Consider the following 15,711-nt stretch of genomic DNA (forward strand, 5'->3'; position numbering starts at 1 on the left):
AATCAAAACCACAAAATGAGATAACACTCCACACCTATTAGATGGCTATTGAAAAAAAAAAACCACCAACAGAAAACAAGTGTTACTAAGGATGCAGAGAAATTGGAACCTTCTTATGTTGGTGCTGGGAATGTAAAATGGTACAGCCACTATGGAAAACAGGCAGTTCCTCAAAAAATTAAATATAAAATCATCCTATGACCCAGAAATTCCACATGTAACTATATACCCAAAAGAATTGAAAATAGGGACTCAAATTTTTTTTTTTTTCTTTTTGAGACAGAGTCTCACTTTGTTGCCCGGGCTAGAATGAGTGCCGTGGCGTCAGCCTAGCTCACAGCAACCTCAGACTCCTCGGCTTAAGCGATCCTACTGCCTCAGCCTCCCGAGTAGCTGGGACTACAGGCATGCACCACCATGCCCGGTTAATTTTTTCTATATAGATTTTTAGTTGTCCAGATAATTTCTTTCTATTTTTAGTAGAGACGGGGTCTCGCTGTTGCTCAGGCTGGTCTCGAACTCCTGACCTCAAGCAATCCACCCGCCTCGGCCTCCCAGAGTGCTAGGATTACAGGCGTGAGCCACCACGCCCGGCCGGGACTCAAATATTTTTATACCAATGTTCACTGCACCATTATTCACAACAGCCAAAAGTGGAAGTAATCCAAGTGTCCATCAATGGATAAACGGATACAAAATGTGATACATACACAGAATGGAATATTCTTCAGCTTTAAAAACGAATGAGGCCGGGCGCGGTGGCTCACGCCTGTAATCCTAACACTCTGGGAGGCCGAGGCGGGAGGATCGCTCGAGGTCAGGAGTTCAAGACCAGCCTGAGCAAGAGTGAGACCCCGTCTCTACTAAAAATAGGAAGAAATGATCTGGACAGCTAAAAATATATAGAAAAAATTAGCCGGACATGGTGGCGCATGCCTGTAGTCCCAGATACTCTGGAGGCTGAGGCAGAAGGATCCCTTGAGCCCAGGAGTTTGAGGTTGCTGTGAGCTAGGCTGACGCCACAGCACTCTAGCCCGGATCCCAAAAAAAAAAAAAAGAAATCCTGACACATACTACAACATAGATGCATCTTGAAAATATACTAAGTGAAATAAGCAAAACACAAAAGGACAAATATTTATGATTCTACTTATATGAGGTACCTATAATAGGCAAATTCATTAGACAGAAAGTAGATTAGAGGTTACCAGGGACTTGGGGTAGGAGGAATGGGAAGTTATCGTCTATTAGTTACAGAGTTTCTAGGATGATGAAACGGTTTTAGAAATAATGGTAACGGTTGTACAACATTGTGAATGTAATTAATGCCACTGAATTGCACACTTAAAACTGATTAAAATGGCTGCCAATTTTATGATATATATGTGCATTTATAATAAAAAAATTCATTACCTGTTGTATCTTTTGCCCATTTTTCTTCCTCATCTATAAGAATTTTTCTTTTTACTACTTTATGGCTATTAAATCTTTACCATATAGATTTCCAAATTTTTGCTTTTCCAGATTTCTAGTTTATCTTTTCTGCTCAATACCCTATCTCACTGAGAAGCAAGAACATACAACGTGGTTGTTGTCCACATGAACTGCAGAGCACCTTCTAGCTCTATGCTGAACACTTGTCTGATTTTATTTCTACCACCACCAAGGAAATAAACTGTCCAAGTTGACTGCCAAGAACTGCTCCCTCTCATTTTACCCTTCAGTCATACCCAAACTTCCCTTCACACTCGGCCATCTGTAGAAAGATCCAGTATCAGCATTTAGTAGGATTAGAAACTAAGAAATAATGAGAAAAGAGCAGACTTAAAATCTTTACTTTTAAAGATAATTCTGAAAATCCTTAAAATTTTAAAATAATAGTTAAGGGGACATCAATATACTTTTATGGCTCAGCTACATTAACTGAGAAGACAGTGATTATGTTAGTTGAGAATGTATGCATATTCTTTTTAACAAAATAGTGTACAAAAGGAAAACTACTATTATATACAACTTTAAAAGAGCTTCTATAAAGGTGCAGTTAAAATTGAAGAAATTAAACAAAGGTGAGACAGCATGCATGAATAGGGGGAAAGAAAAGAAATCTTAGTCAATAGCATGCACAACTGCCTAAAAGCAACATGCTTGGTCTTGGTAGAACTATCATATAAAGGGTTATGTCATTATAATAGGGTGCAGGAATATGCTATTTTATCAACAAGAGGTCATGAGAACAAATGATCCTTGTATATGTGTGTGCATAAAAATAACAGTAAATTTGTTATTCAATACAGCTTTTAAAAAACACTATTTACTAAGTCAATTATCAACCAACAGTCATTTACAAAACAACTTTGTATTTGCTATAATCATTAAATTTACTGACTAATAAAAAAAAACACTATTTAGTTTCAAATGGGTCGAGAAAAAAATGTATATAAAAAGAACAAAAGATAAAGCAATTATGATAAATGATTTGACAACTAGGGAATCTGGGTGAAAGTATATGAGACTCTATAAAATTCTTGCAACTTTTCCAATAATAAAAAAAAAAGTAGTGGTGGTTGGGTGCGGTGGCTCAAGCCTGTAATCCTAGCACTCTGGGAGACAGAGACAAGAGGATTGTTTCAGGTCAGGAGTTCCAGACCAGCCTGAGCAAGAGTGAGACCCCGTCTCTACTAAAAATAGAAAAACTAGCCAGGCATGGTGGCTCAAGCCTGCAGCCCCAGCTACTTGGGTGGCTGAGGCAGGAGGATCGCTTGAGCCCAGGAGTTTGAGGTTGCATGATGCCACTGCACTGTAACCTGGGTGACAGACGGAGACTGTCTCAAAAAAAAAAAAAAAAAAAAAAAAATTGAGCAGTGGATACAATAGTAAACTTTACTTCTATGTTAACAGTGTCATAAATTTAAGGCCAGTCACCAATGAAATTTGATTTAATCAACAAGAATACAAGAATCAGGGTATTAACATTCTAAAGTATGAAGAAGCATATCCCACTTCCAGCTCCAGATTTAAATTACTGATAATGGTTATCAGCCTCTATTTCAGCAGTTTTGCTTCATTTATTCAGTAAATATTTACTGAATGTGATCACTATGTGTCAGGAACTTTTTGGGTCCTAAAGGCATAGCAGTATACAAAAACAGATGAAATCCCTGTTAGATGTCCTTTTATAGGAGTTGTGTAGATCCAAATATTGTCCAGGGGGTTGCCAAATATTAGAAAATTTCACAACAGCCTGGAATTTATAAACATGTCTTCAAAATTCCAGAAATAGTCTATTTTCTTGATAGCCAAAGTTTTCCTTTAGCTTAATCAGTGAGCCAAGGTAAAAGGCAGGAGATAATCCTACTATCATATCAGATCGTATACACTAGATAATCAGCTTAAAATTTTTGTTTAAAAAAAAAAAAAACAGCCACGCCTGGTGGCTCACACCTATAATACCAGCACTTTGAGAGGCCGAGATGGGACGATCACTTGAGGCCAGGAGTTCAAGACCACCCTGAGCAACATAGCGAGATCTCATCTCTACGACAAATTTTAAAAATTAGCTGGCTGTGATGGCCCACACCTGTAGTCCTAGCTACTGGGGAGGCTGGGACAGGAGTCTGAGGCTGCAGTGCACTATGATCACACCCCTGCACTCCAGCCTGGGCATCAGAGTGAGACTCAGTCTTTCAAAGAAAAAGAAATCAAGGCCAGTGGGTCTGAATACATTATCAATATGAAATGTTAATAAAAATGCACAACTGTAATTAAGCATTTCAATGGACTTCTACTGAATATTAGCAGTTTGGGTTTTTCCTAAAACCTCCTTAGAACAAGAGCTCAAGCAGCTCTCCACTGTACACAGAGGTTACAGACTATTATCCTTTTAGAAGTATGTTAATAATAGAAGTAAAAATTTAGTATAACTCTAACAAGAATCACATTAAAAAAATGATAGTTACAACAATCAATTTTAGGATTATGAAGTACACAGATTAGCCTGGATTAAAAACACAACCTCCCCACCCCACAAAAGTTAAATGCACCGGAAAGATTTAATAATTCCAAAGTAAAACTCAAAGCAAGTATTTATAGCAGAAATTATATAATTACAAAGGGAAAAAGGACTAAATCAAAACAGGACATTTAAACACATCTCTCCAGGAAAACACATAGAAAATAAAATCAAGCCAAAAAAAAAAAAGGCAAAGCACAATCTCAACAGCACAGCACAGTTAGCAAATCTGACCTATCTGACCAATTTCACTAAACAATTAAAGATCTATTTTCAAGCACACATGAAGTATTTACCAGAAATGACCATATGCTAGACCATAAAGCATGTTTCCACAAATTTCAAAGACCATAATATAGAGAATATCCTCTGACCAAAACACAATTAACCTAGAAATCATTTTTAAAAAGATAAATATAACATCCTCAAATATTTGGAAATTAAACATAATATGCAGTACTGGAATTTAATTTTTTCCGTATTCTATCACCCTAAATAAATTATAAATAATAATGTGTTAGAATGGTATATGTATATATTTCCATAGTTCTTAGGCCAGTTATTCATACATAAGTTAGCAATCAAGAAATATACAAACTGGTAAAAAGTGAGTCAATTTTAAGTTTTTCTGATTAATTTTAAACCCTTAGACTATGAGGAAGCCTAACAAATCACTATCAGAACCCTTATGTTTGTGAATGACTAGATGGCAGACCACTAGCTGGCTCACTCAGTAGCTAATAAAGAAAACTGGCCGGGCGCGGTGGCTCACGCCTGTAATCCTAGCCCTCTGGGAGGCTGAGGCGGGTGGATCGCTTCGAGGTCAGGAGTTCGAGACCAGCCTGAGCGAGACCCCCGTCCCTACTAAGAAAATAGGAAGAAATTATCTGGACAACTAAAAATATATATAGAAAAAATGAGCCGGGCATGGTGGCGCATGCCTGTAGTCCCAGCTACCCGGGAGGCTGAGGCAGTAGGATCGCTTAAGCCCAGGAGTTTGAGGTTGCTGTGAGCTAGGCTGACGCCATGGCACTCACTCTAGCCTGGGCAACAAAGTGAGACTCTGTTTCAAAAAAAAAAAAAAAAAAAAACTGCCACAGCTGTGTTCTTCTGAACTGATAATACCTTCCATCTTACAAACCATTTAGTTAAGAGGACCTAAAAATCCAAGAACTAGAATTTTAACTCAACCTTACATCACTAAAGTCTAACTGCCTTACACATTTAAGTTTCTTAGTTTCATCGACCTTTAGACTAAAAAACACAAGGCCTACAGTGCCTACAATTCTTTGAGGCAAAATTAAACACTGTACGAATGGGTGAATCATCTTAACCCTAAAGATATTACCCACCTAGACAAACATTTTCTAAATATCTTCTATGTGCCAAGCACTGTGTTAAATGCAGGCAATACAAAACAGTCTATGACTGGCTTCTCCTCTCACCTCAAGGTGCTTACAATATATCTGGAGAAATTATAAGTAAACATATTTCTGTCTTTGCTGTACTGCAAATAACAATATTAGTGACACTGGATTTCAATTATTTCCCTGGTCAAGATAACTCTCCAGTGTCTGCAACTGTGTAGGCTTCAATTAATCTCTATATTGTGAGGACCTAACACAGCATCTGGCACACAGTAGTTGATAAAAAAAAAAAAAAGTGCCAAATGAATGCACAAAAAAATTAACACAAAGTGGCATATGACAAATGAGAAATAACAGACAATAAAAAGAATACAACATAGAGACCGCCCACTGCATGGGCCCTCTGGTCACCTAACTATTAAAACATTATTTTCCAATTGTCCATGCTCCGTCCCCCCCCCACCCCCGCCGCTTAAAGGAGTCCACAATCTAGCAGGACAAACAAACACAATGTCTTCAGTGCCCTCACGGAGGTCTTACGAAGTGGAATAGGGACAGAGACGAGAAAGCACCTCACTCTCAGGGTCAAAAAACGCTTTCCCCAGAGAAATGGACCCCGAGGACTTGAAAACTGAGTAGGGTTTCACAAGGACGGGGAAGACAACGGTTCGGGCGAGAACAGCCGAGCGCCCAGGCACGTGCGCGTGCGGAGCAGCCCCAGGTGCCGCTGCGAGGCCACCGCCCCACGGCGCACGGGGAGGGAGCAACGACACCGCCCAGGTTTTGAAGGCTTTTAAATGCCGCCCTCTTGAGAGAGACTGGGACTCCATTCCGAAGGCTGATGGGAATTCCTTAAGGTTTTAAACCAGAGACTCGATCGCGGGTTTAGAAAACCCTGGAACTATGGCGTGGACAATGGACTACGAAGAGCAACATTATTTCGCTACCCTACCACTCCTTCCCGGCATAGCGTAGCGGCCCCTTCACGCTCCCCAACACCGACGACCACCGAAGTCCTTCCCAGGCGTCTGCACCCCCAGACAGCCACACACCACGTCCCAAACTGCTTCATCTCTCCGGCCAAATCAATTCTCTAAAACCTGTTGAAGCATCCTTCACACACGGCCCCAAAGAGTCCATTCGCAACGACATTCCGCTTCTCCCCCGCCCTCGCCCGCTAACGTTCGGCTCCCGCTCTGTCCGCACACACCGCGCGCCGGCTCCGCACCCCACGTCCCCGCTCGGTCTCCACGGCCCGAGCTCCTCCCCGCGAACACAGCCCCGGCCCCCACCTACCCCCTCGATCTTCATGTCCAGGATCTTCTCCACCTCGAACACATCCTCTCCGTCCTCCTCGCTCTCCCCACCGGGCTCCGATCCTTTCGCGGCGGCGGCGTCCTTCTTCTCAACCGCCGCTCCGACTCCTTTTTCGACTTCGGGGGAGTCATCATTGGTGTGGGCACCTGACACAGCGGCTGCGGTCGCGCTCGCTCCCTCCACAGCCGGCTCCATGGCAGCGCAGGAGCTCAGCAAACCGCCGAGGGAAACTGGCTGCGACACACACCCAGCAGCTCCTCGCGCTCCGCGCTCGGCCTTAATCCACTTCGGCGGCGTGACGAAAGCCGGCCAATGGCGGGCTCTGGGCCCTGGAGTGACACGTGCAGGAACCAATCACGTAAACGCGGGCGCGCAGGAGCCCCCGCGGAGCCCACGGGAAGCAGGTGGGCGGGGCGTGGGGGGGGCTGTCCAGGGCGGAAGAACGCGGCCTGCGGGCGGGGCGGAATGGGCCTTGGAGCGGAATGGGCGAGGCCGCTGCCGCGCGGACCTTGGGCAGCAGGAGGAGGGCGGCCTCGGGAGGACGCTGGCGGGCCAGAGCCGGTGACTTTCTAGGAAAGGGACTCTGCTGCTGCCCAAGCCCCGGCCTAGCAGAACAGATGCTCAGGAAATCCTTCGGCCTCAAGGCTGCAGGTTTCCTCTCCCATGCCACGTGAATGATCCAATCAAATATAACTCACACCGCTGTTATATTTTAATAGGTATTGTTTAAAGATAAGGACAAGCACGCCTGGAATCCCAGCAATTGGGGAGGCGGAGTTGGGAGGATCCCCTGAGCCCAGGAGTTTGAGGCTACCGTGAGCTATGATCACACCATTGCACTATAGCCTGGGCGACAAAGAGGAGAAGAACGTGATGAAAGAAACAAATCCTTTCATCACGTTCTTCTATATTTTCAACGAAAAAACAAAAAGGCACTACTAGAACTTGGAAAACGAATGCTTTGTAGCTTCATACATCTCTTTTTCGTTTTGTTTTGTTTTGATATACAGGGACTCCTCTTTGCAAAATCCTGCTAGGAAAATCCACATAAGGGTAATATATTTTTCTCACTTTGAATTTCACATATGCAACTGAAGTCTTTATGGCAGTGAGCTTTTTATTTTTGTTGCTTTGAATGGTGAACTTAATTACAAGATGGTCCTCATTGCCAAATCTGAGGTTTAACTAAAGAATAATCTATGATCCAGCAAATCTCTTCAGAGAGGATCACCAGATCTTTAAGTTGGCTCAATGATTTATTATTTGTTTGGCTTATTAAATGCATCCTATGTACTATCACTATATTAGGCATTAGGAATAGTAATACAAAGATCAATAGAACATAGTCTCCACCTACGTGGGACCACTCAGTCTATAGAGGAAGCCACAACAGTTCTGACAATTATATTTATGTAGAGATTTTAAATAACTTTGTAAAAATATTGTAACCAAATAATAATTAGTTGATGGGGGAAAGCTCATTTTTACAGAAGAATTCCAGATAATAAGTATTTTTTAAAAGTTAGAAAATCATAATATTGCATGAAAAAGAGCCAGAGAACAAAGCCATTAAATGAAAGGTTGATGAGGAACTGGGTATTCACAGATTATTTATTGGTTACAGGGGAAACCCAGTTTCACATTGTAAACCCCACTGATGAATGTTAGCATTACTAAGAGTAGAACAACCAGACTATATGCCTCCTGTTAACAAAAATGTTGATCCTTAATCTACTCAGGCATTTAGATCTAATTTCCAGTTACAGGAGTAAAGGGGAAAGAGGAAAAGGAGACAGTCTGACAAATCCAGAATGTGGGATATCCGGTAGGACAACTGACCCTGTTTCTTCAAGTCAAAGGAAAAAGAAGGCCGGGCATGGTGGCTCACACCCATAATCCTAGCACTCTGGGAGGCCGAGGCAGGCGGATGGTTTGAGCTCAGGAGTTCAAGACCAGCCTGAGCAAGAGCCAGACTCCGTCTCTACTAAAAATAGGAAGAAATTAGCTTGACAACTAAAAATATATATAGAAAAAATTAGCCAGGCATGGTGGCACATGCCTGTAGTCCCAGATACTTGGGAGGCTGAGGCAGGAGGATTGGCACTCTAGCCCGGGCAACAGAGTGAGACTCTGTCTCAAAAAAAAAGGCAAGAGAAGACTGTTTTAGGTTTATAAAAACTTGAGATGAAAAACATGGCAACATATTTTAAATATTTTAAATCTTGATAGGTTCATTAAACTATTCTCTGCTTTTATGTATCTTTGAAATAAAATAATTTTAATACATATATTCATGGTAAAAGTCGTTCAATTAATTTAAAAATACATAAAATAGAAATAAAGTTCCTATTTATCGAAGGTAACCAGTTTGTAATATGACATCACACGTTTGTATCCCATACATATATAAACACCCATATAAACATTTTTTAAATGAGCTCTACAGTATATTGTTTTACAAATGCAATATATACATATATGCATATATTAATATATATAGCATGTGTGTGTTTACATATTCCTCTAAGATAAATTTCTAAAAGTAGAATTTCTATTAGTGGAATTTATAGGTCAAAGAGGGTAGTGATTTATATTTTGATAGATGCTACAGCTTAAATGTCTGTCCCTATCTAAACTCATGTTGAAACTTAATCCCCAATGTGGTAGTATTGAGAGGTGGGGACTTTAACAAGTGATCGGGTAATGAGGGCTCTGCCTTCATTAATGGATTAATCTATTCATGGATTAATGGGTTAATGGATTAATGAGTCATCAGGGGAGTAGGACTCCTGGCTTTATATGAAGAGGAAGAGAAACCTAAGCTAGCACCCAGCCCCCTGGCCATGTGATGCCCTGTGTCACCTCAGGACTCTGCAGAAAGCCCCTACCAGTAAGAAGGTTCTCACCAGGTGCCCTTCCCTCAACGTTGGACTTCTAGCCTCCAGAACTATAAGAAATCAATTTCATTTCTTTATAAATTACCCAGTTTCAGATATTCTGTTATAAGCAATAGAAAACACACTAAGACATTAGACTAAGGCAATAGATATTGCCAAATTTTGTTTTACCAATACAGCTGTCCCTTGGTAACCACAGGGGATTGGTTCCAGGACTCCTGTAGATACCAAAACGTACGGACACTCAAGTCCTGACATAAAATGGCGTACGTAGTATTTGTGGATAACTTACACACATCCTACCCTATAATTTAAATCATCTGTAGATTATATGACCTAATACAATGTAAAAGCTATGTAAATAGTTGCTATACTGTGTTGTTTAGGGAATAATGACAAGAAAACAAAGTCTGTGCATGTTCAGTACAGATGCAACCATCATAGGACTAACTACATTTTTGATCTGCTGTTGGAAGGCCAACTGTATTTGTTTCCAGCAACAATGTAAGGAAGTATCTGTTTACCCATGCTGTCTTTGCCACTGGGCACTATCAATCTTTTAAATCCCTTAATCTAGTAAACCAAGAAAAGACAGCCGATCTGCTGTGATTCTGTCCGGCACACAGCAGGCAAGGCCAAGACCTGACAGATTCAGCCAATAAAGATACAACGAGCCCTCTTTAGATTTGGATGGTTTATTATGTATATAAACAGCAAAAAGAAGAGTAGTCTAAGATGCCAGCTCCTCCTGGTCCTTGTCCCACACCCCAAAAAGGACATGGAAACAAAAAGATCTAGATTATTATGACATGAGTTGTGAGATACCCTGTTGCTGAGGGTCCAGCGCTAGACTGTAGCTTTGAGGATTTGTAGTATGAGCTTCAGACCCCATCAGAACTGGACAGCCATGAGAAACTCTCTCCTGACAGCCTGCCAAGGGCGTGTGGGGAGGCAGGTGGGAGAAGGCCTGGGGCAGCTCCTCTAAAGCTGTCATCCTCTTGTGTTCCAGGGGATCACAAGGTTCACAGTAGCTGTGGTCCAAGCCTTTGCCTGTGTGGCCTATGGTGATAGCACAAGCTGGCTAGGGGCCATGGTGGAGTGGTTCCCCTACAGATCACTAAGCTATTCAGGCTTTTAACATCTTGATCTGATAATTTACATATTTTCCCAGAAAACTGTTCATTTACCTGAGATTTTGAAATTCATGGGCATGAAGTTATATATGGAATTCTCTCATAGTTCTTTTAATCACATCCATGTATGTATTTCCCCCTTCCTCATTTCTGATGTTATATATTTGTGTTTTTTTAATTCTTTCTTGTGCAGGTTTGCCAAGGGTTTGTCTATTTTTTTTTTTTTTTTTAAGATCAAGCCCTTGGTTTTCCTTAGCAATCTATTGCTGTTTGACTTTTTCCTTTGTTTTTTAAATTCATTAATTTGTTTTATCTTCATTATTCCTGCTTATTAATTTCTTTAGGTTTATTCTGTTGTTCTTTTTCTAGACTCCAACATCACTCTGATAAATTCCTGCTTAATTTATTTTTATTGTTGCAAGGACAGAGTCATGCAATTGGCTGATAACTCTCCACTGTCCCTGTCATCTATTCTAGGTCTAGTAGAACAGCCAGTTAGAGTTACAAAAAGCCTGCTTCTCCAAGGTGTGAAGAAGGTCCTCATCAGTCTAGTGGTTGGACTCGTAGACTAGTGTGGAGCTCAGACTAGCCTTTCCCAAACCACCCTCCTAACAGGGAAACTGAAATGCACGATTCCAGGGGCAGGAACAGCTCACAGGTAAGTTCCTAAATCCCATTTTTTTAAAATCCACTTAAGCAGGACCAAATTTTCTATGTGAGGAACTCTCAGTCTCATCTGACTACGTCATATTGTGGCTTTGAGAGCACATGAAACTTGTTCCTCTCTGGACCAGGTCCAAGGCTAAAGCTGACAGCAATCCCACAATATGATTTTCAGGCTGCCTCCTTACAACTGACAGTGGGCACAGGAATAACCTACCTATTAGGAACACTGAAGGAGAAAAGACCAGTGTCAGGCAACATGGCACCCTCCAAGGCCCAAGAAGTCCAACAGCAGCAGGAATAACTTGGTGTTGATCATTTATGTTAAATTATAATGTATAAGTCTGGGGGATTTCTTTTGCCTCATGTTGGATCTCTTGGTTTTTTGGATTCCGTTTCTCCCTCTTTCTTGGCTGACTCTTTTAATTTTGTGAGCCCATCCTGTAGGACTGGGTTTCTCAACTTCACACTATTGACATTTTGGGCCAGATAATTCTTTGTTGTGTGAGGTTGGAGGGGTGATCAGAGACTTTTAAACAATAGGGGTCTTGTAAACCTTTTAAAAGAGATTGGAATTTATCCCAAGACAGTGGAGAGCTGCTGAAAGGTTTTAAGTGGCAGAATAACAGGGCCATATACGCACTTGAGGAGAATCACTCTACCTACAGTTGGGAGACTAGATTGCAGGGGTCAGAGTAGAGGCAGGTAGGCCATTTATGAGACTGTTATAATCATTCAGATAAAACGGGATGGTGTTGTATAGAAGTAAAGAGAAATGGATAGGTTTGATAGCTATTTCTGAAGCAAAATCAAGAATATTTGGTTAATAATTTGATGCGGGGGAGAGGACACAGTCAAGGATAATTCCTAAGTTTCCAGTTTGAGTACTGGATGGGGGCACGGTGCTGCTGTGTCACTGGAGAAGGAACTCTCTGGGAAAACAGGTTTCAGGGAAGATCACAAGTCCAGTCGCGACATACTTGGAAGTAACAGTGCTGAGGGACGTAAGCGAGACGGCAGAATAGGAAGCCCAGGCCCTTGTCCGCCATGGAAACACCAGCTTAACAACAACATATGCACAAGCTTGCCTTTCTGAGAACTCCAGATGAGAGGCTGCGGCTCCCATGAAACTGCCCTTCAATAATGGGGTGCAAGGCAAGAACTGTGGTAAGGGCCTAGCTAAAATAGTGCACAGGCCTACCTAAAAATAATGATAATAATTAGTAACTGTCCCCCTGTAATTGCGACTCCAGAGCCATGCAGCTGGTGTCCATAGAGATTCTTAACTTTCTCCATAGATAACATCACCGTTTCAAAACCTAAAGGTAGTTCTTCCAGGCCCCTCATTCCAGTGGATTGGCTGGCTCACCCAGACCTGAGGCCCATACCAAGAAACCGACTCAACTGGAATTGTGACCCCAGGGACTGAAACAACGCAAGAAAATGATTTCTACATCCCTATAATTTTGCCCCAATTAACAAACCTAATTGCCTAATCCCTTCCCTGCCAAACTACCCTTAAAAACCCTCTCTCAAGCTCTTGGGGAGGCGGATTTGAGAAATTTCTGTCTCCCTGCCTAGCGCTATGTGGAATCTTTCTCAGACTTTCTCAGCTGTAAAACCTGCTGACTCAGTATATTGGCTGTTGCTTGGGCAGGGGTAAATGAAGCTGGTTGGGCGGCAACACCCAGAGGTGCACAAAGCCAAGAAGAGATGTGCTGAAGCAGGTAGGAAAATGAGTGGCATTTTATCTCTCCTTGTCAAAGAAAAGCTAGGATAATTATCCAGTTAGAGGAAGGACAAGCAGGGATTTATAGACAAGGAGTATGGGGACAGTATGAGTGGATAGAAAATTACTAAGAGGAAACATCAAGGGTAGGGGGAGATTCTGATGAAACTGATTTGACAGGATTCTTGCTAAAGACAGGCCAGGGTGATCAGATATTGCCTAGGGGATGGTGGAGGATGAGGAATTTTTTTTTGTAGAGACAGGGTCTCACTATGTTGCCCAGGCATGTCTCGAACTCCTGGCCACAAGGGATCCTCCTGCCTCAGCCTCCCAAAATGCTGGGATTACAAGTGTGAGCCACCACACCCAGCCCAAAGAATTTGATCAGAAATCGAGGGTGATCAGATATCAAGAGTGGAGGATTCCTGATAAACTGATTCAGTAGGGTTCTTGCTAGAACTTCAAGATGCGGTTTTGTGATGAACACAGAAGCCCAAAGGTCAAGGCTTAGTTGCAAAAAGGGTTCAGAGGAACCTGACCAAAGTTTGGTCAAGGAGAGATTCTTTGTTACCCCAGCCACTTCCCCTCCCTGGGATGCTGTAGTGTGATTAGGAAAAAAATCCCAACTCCTATCTTCTCCCTCAAGAGGGAAAGAGAAGAAGGCACCATGCATCCAGTGCTCAGGCTCTTCAGGGACCTGCCTAAGGGACAGGTTTCTGTCTCTTCTGACTTGCAGTGCTGATGACAACAGAGGTTTTGATGCCAGGTTAGGGTCACTAAGAATCAAGGTTTGCACCACAGCTTCTTATGGCAACAGAGACTGTAGTCAGACAGACAGACAGATACCAGGGGCAGCAAGAGATTACAGGCTCCAGATAAGAAGCAAGTAAACCTCTTTAACTGGGAAATTACAGAAACAAGCCCAGATAAGATGCATCACCAGAAAAGGTTTGAAAAATCTCCAAAATCTCTAGCCAGGTTGATTGGTGAAAGTCTTCCCTTATACAAAACCAGTTTGACATGCCCAAAGCTTAAAAAAGGTCACAAAGCATTCAAAAACATGGGGAAATGCGGCCCAATCAAAGGAACAAAATAAAACTTCAGAAACTGAGCCTGAAGAGATGTAGATCTATGAATTACCTGACAAAGGATTTAAAATAACCATATTGATTCTTGGACTTTTGGCTAAGATCAAGTGTAAACATTGCCATCTTAAAGATGCTCAATGAGCTAAAACAGAACACAAATAACTAAACAAAACCAGGAAAATAATGCATGTACAAAATGAGACTATCAACAAATAGAAACTATAAAAAAGAACTAAACAGAAATTCTGGAGCTGAAGAATATAATAACTGAATGGAAAAATTTATTAGAGGGGTTCGGATTTGACTAAATAAAAGAAAGAGTCAGCAAAATTGAAGATGGGTCATTTGAAATTATTGAGTCAGAAGAAGAAAAAAACAGAATGAAGAGAAGTAGGGAGAGCCTAAGAAGCTTATGGGACACTATCAAGTGGGACAATATATGCATTTTTGAAAATCCCAGAAAGAGAACAAAGAGAGAAAAGGTCAGCAGCCTACTTGAAGAAATAATGTCCCAAAACTTCAAAGTTTGAGTAAAGAAATGGACATACAAATTCAAAAAGCTCAATGAACTCCAAGTAGGAGACCCATATGGAGACACATAATAATCACATATTGTCAGAATTGCAAAGAGAATCTTGAAAGCAGCAAGAAAAAGGAGACCCAACACATACAAAGGGGCTCCTGTAAGATTATCAGCAGATTTTTTCAGCAGAAGCCCTACAGGCCACAGGAGAGCAGGATTATATATTTAAAGTGATTTCAAAACAACAGAAAACAAATCCTTGCTGACCAAGAATATTATAGCTGGTAAAACTTTCATTCAAAAATGAAGGAGAGGCCGGGCGCGGTGGCTCACGCCTGTAATCCTAGCACTCTGGGAGGCCCAGGTGGGTGGATCGCTCGAGGTCAGGAGTTCGAGGCCAGCCTGAGCAAGAGCGAGACCCCGTCTCTACTAAAAATAGAAATAAATTATCTGGACAACTAGAAAAATATATATAGAAAAAATTAGCCGGGCATGGTGGCGCATGCCTGTAGTCCCAGCTAATCCGGAGGCTGAGGCAGTAGGATCGCTGAAGCCCAGGAGTTTGAGGTTGCTGTGAGCTACGCTGACGCCACGGCACTCACTATAGCCAGGGCAACAAAGTGACACTCTGTCTCAAAAAAAAAAAAGTGAAGGAGAAATTAAGACTTTCCCAGATAAACAAAAGCTGAGGGAGTTGATCACCACTAGACCTGCCCTACAAGAAATAATACTAAAGGGAGAGCAATATGAAAACATATGAAAATATTATACAAAGCTCTCTGGTAAAGGTAAATAAACAGACAAATATAGAATCACATAGTACTATAATGTTAACGTATAAATCACTTTTAATTCTGGTATAGCATTTAAAAGATAAAAGCATAAAAATACTTACCACTGGCGTCCGTTCGGATTGGGCCGGCAGCATCTGCCTGACTGGTCTATGCTGCAGCTGTCATGAGACGCCGTCACCCTGCTCCTCTCT

General features: G+C 41.7%; 1 protein-coding gene across 1 annotated transcript in view; it reads right to left on the reverse strand.

Moving 5' to 3' along the window:
- The window catches only part of MPHOSPH8 (M-phase phosphoprotein 8), a 33,723-nt gene extending 26,750 nt beyond the window's left edge, over positions 1-6,973 (reverse strand). The window contains exon 1 of the mRNA XM_045567708.1: positions 6,673-6,973. Coding sequence (XP_045423664.1) covers positions 6,673-6,888 — 216 coding nt within the window. The 5' untranslated portion in view covers positions 6,889-6,973. The remainder of the gene's footprint in view (positions 1-6,672) is intronic.
- Positions 6,974-15,711: the final 8,738 nt, after the last annotated feature.

The sequence above is a fragment of the Lemur catta genome, chromosome 13 (genome assembly GCF_020740605.2).
Source record: "Lemur catta isolate mLemCat1 chromosome 13, mLemCat1.pri, whole genome shotgun sequence".
Classification (NCBI taxonomy): domain Eukaryota; kingdom Metazoa; phylum Chordata; class Mammalia; order Primates; family Lemuridae; genus Lemur; species Lemur catta.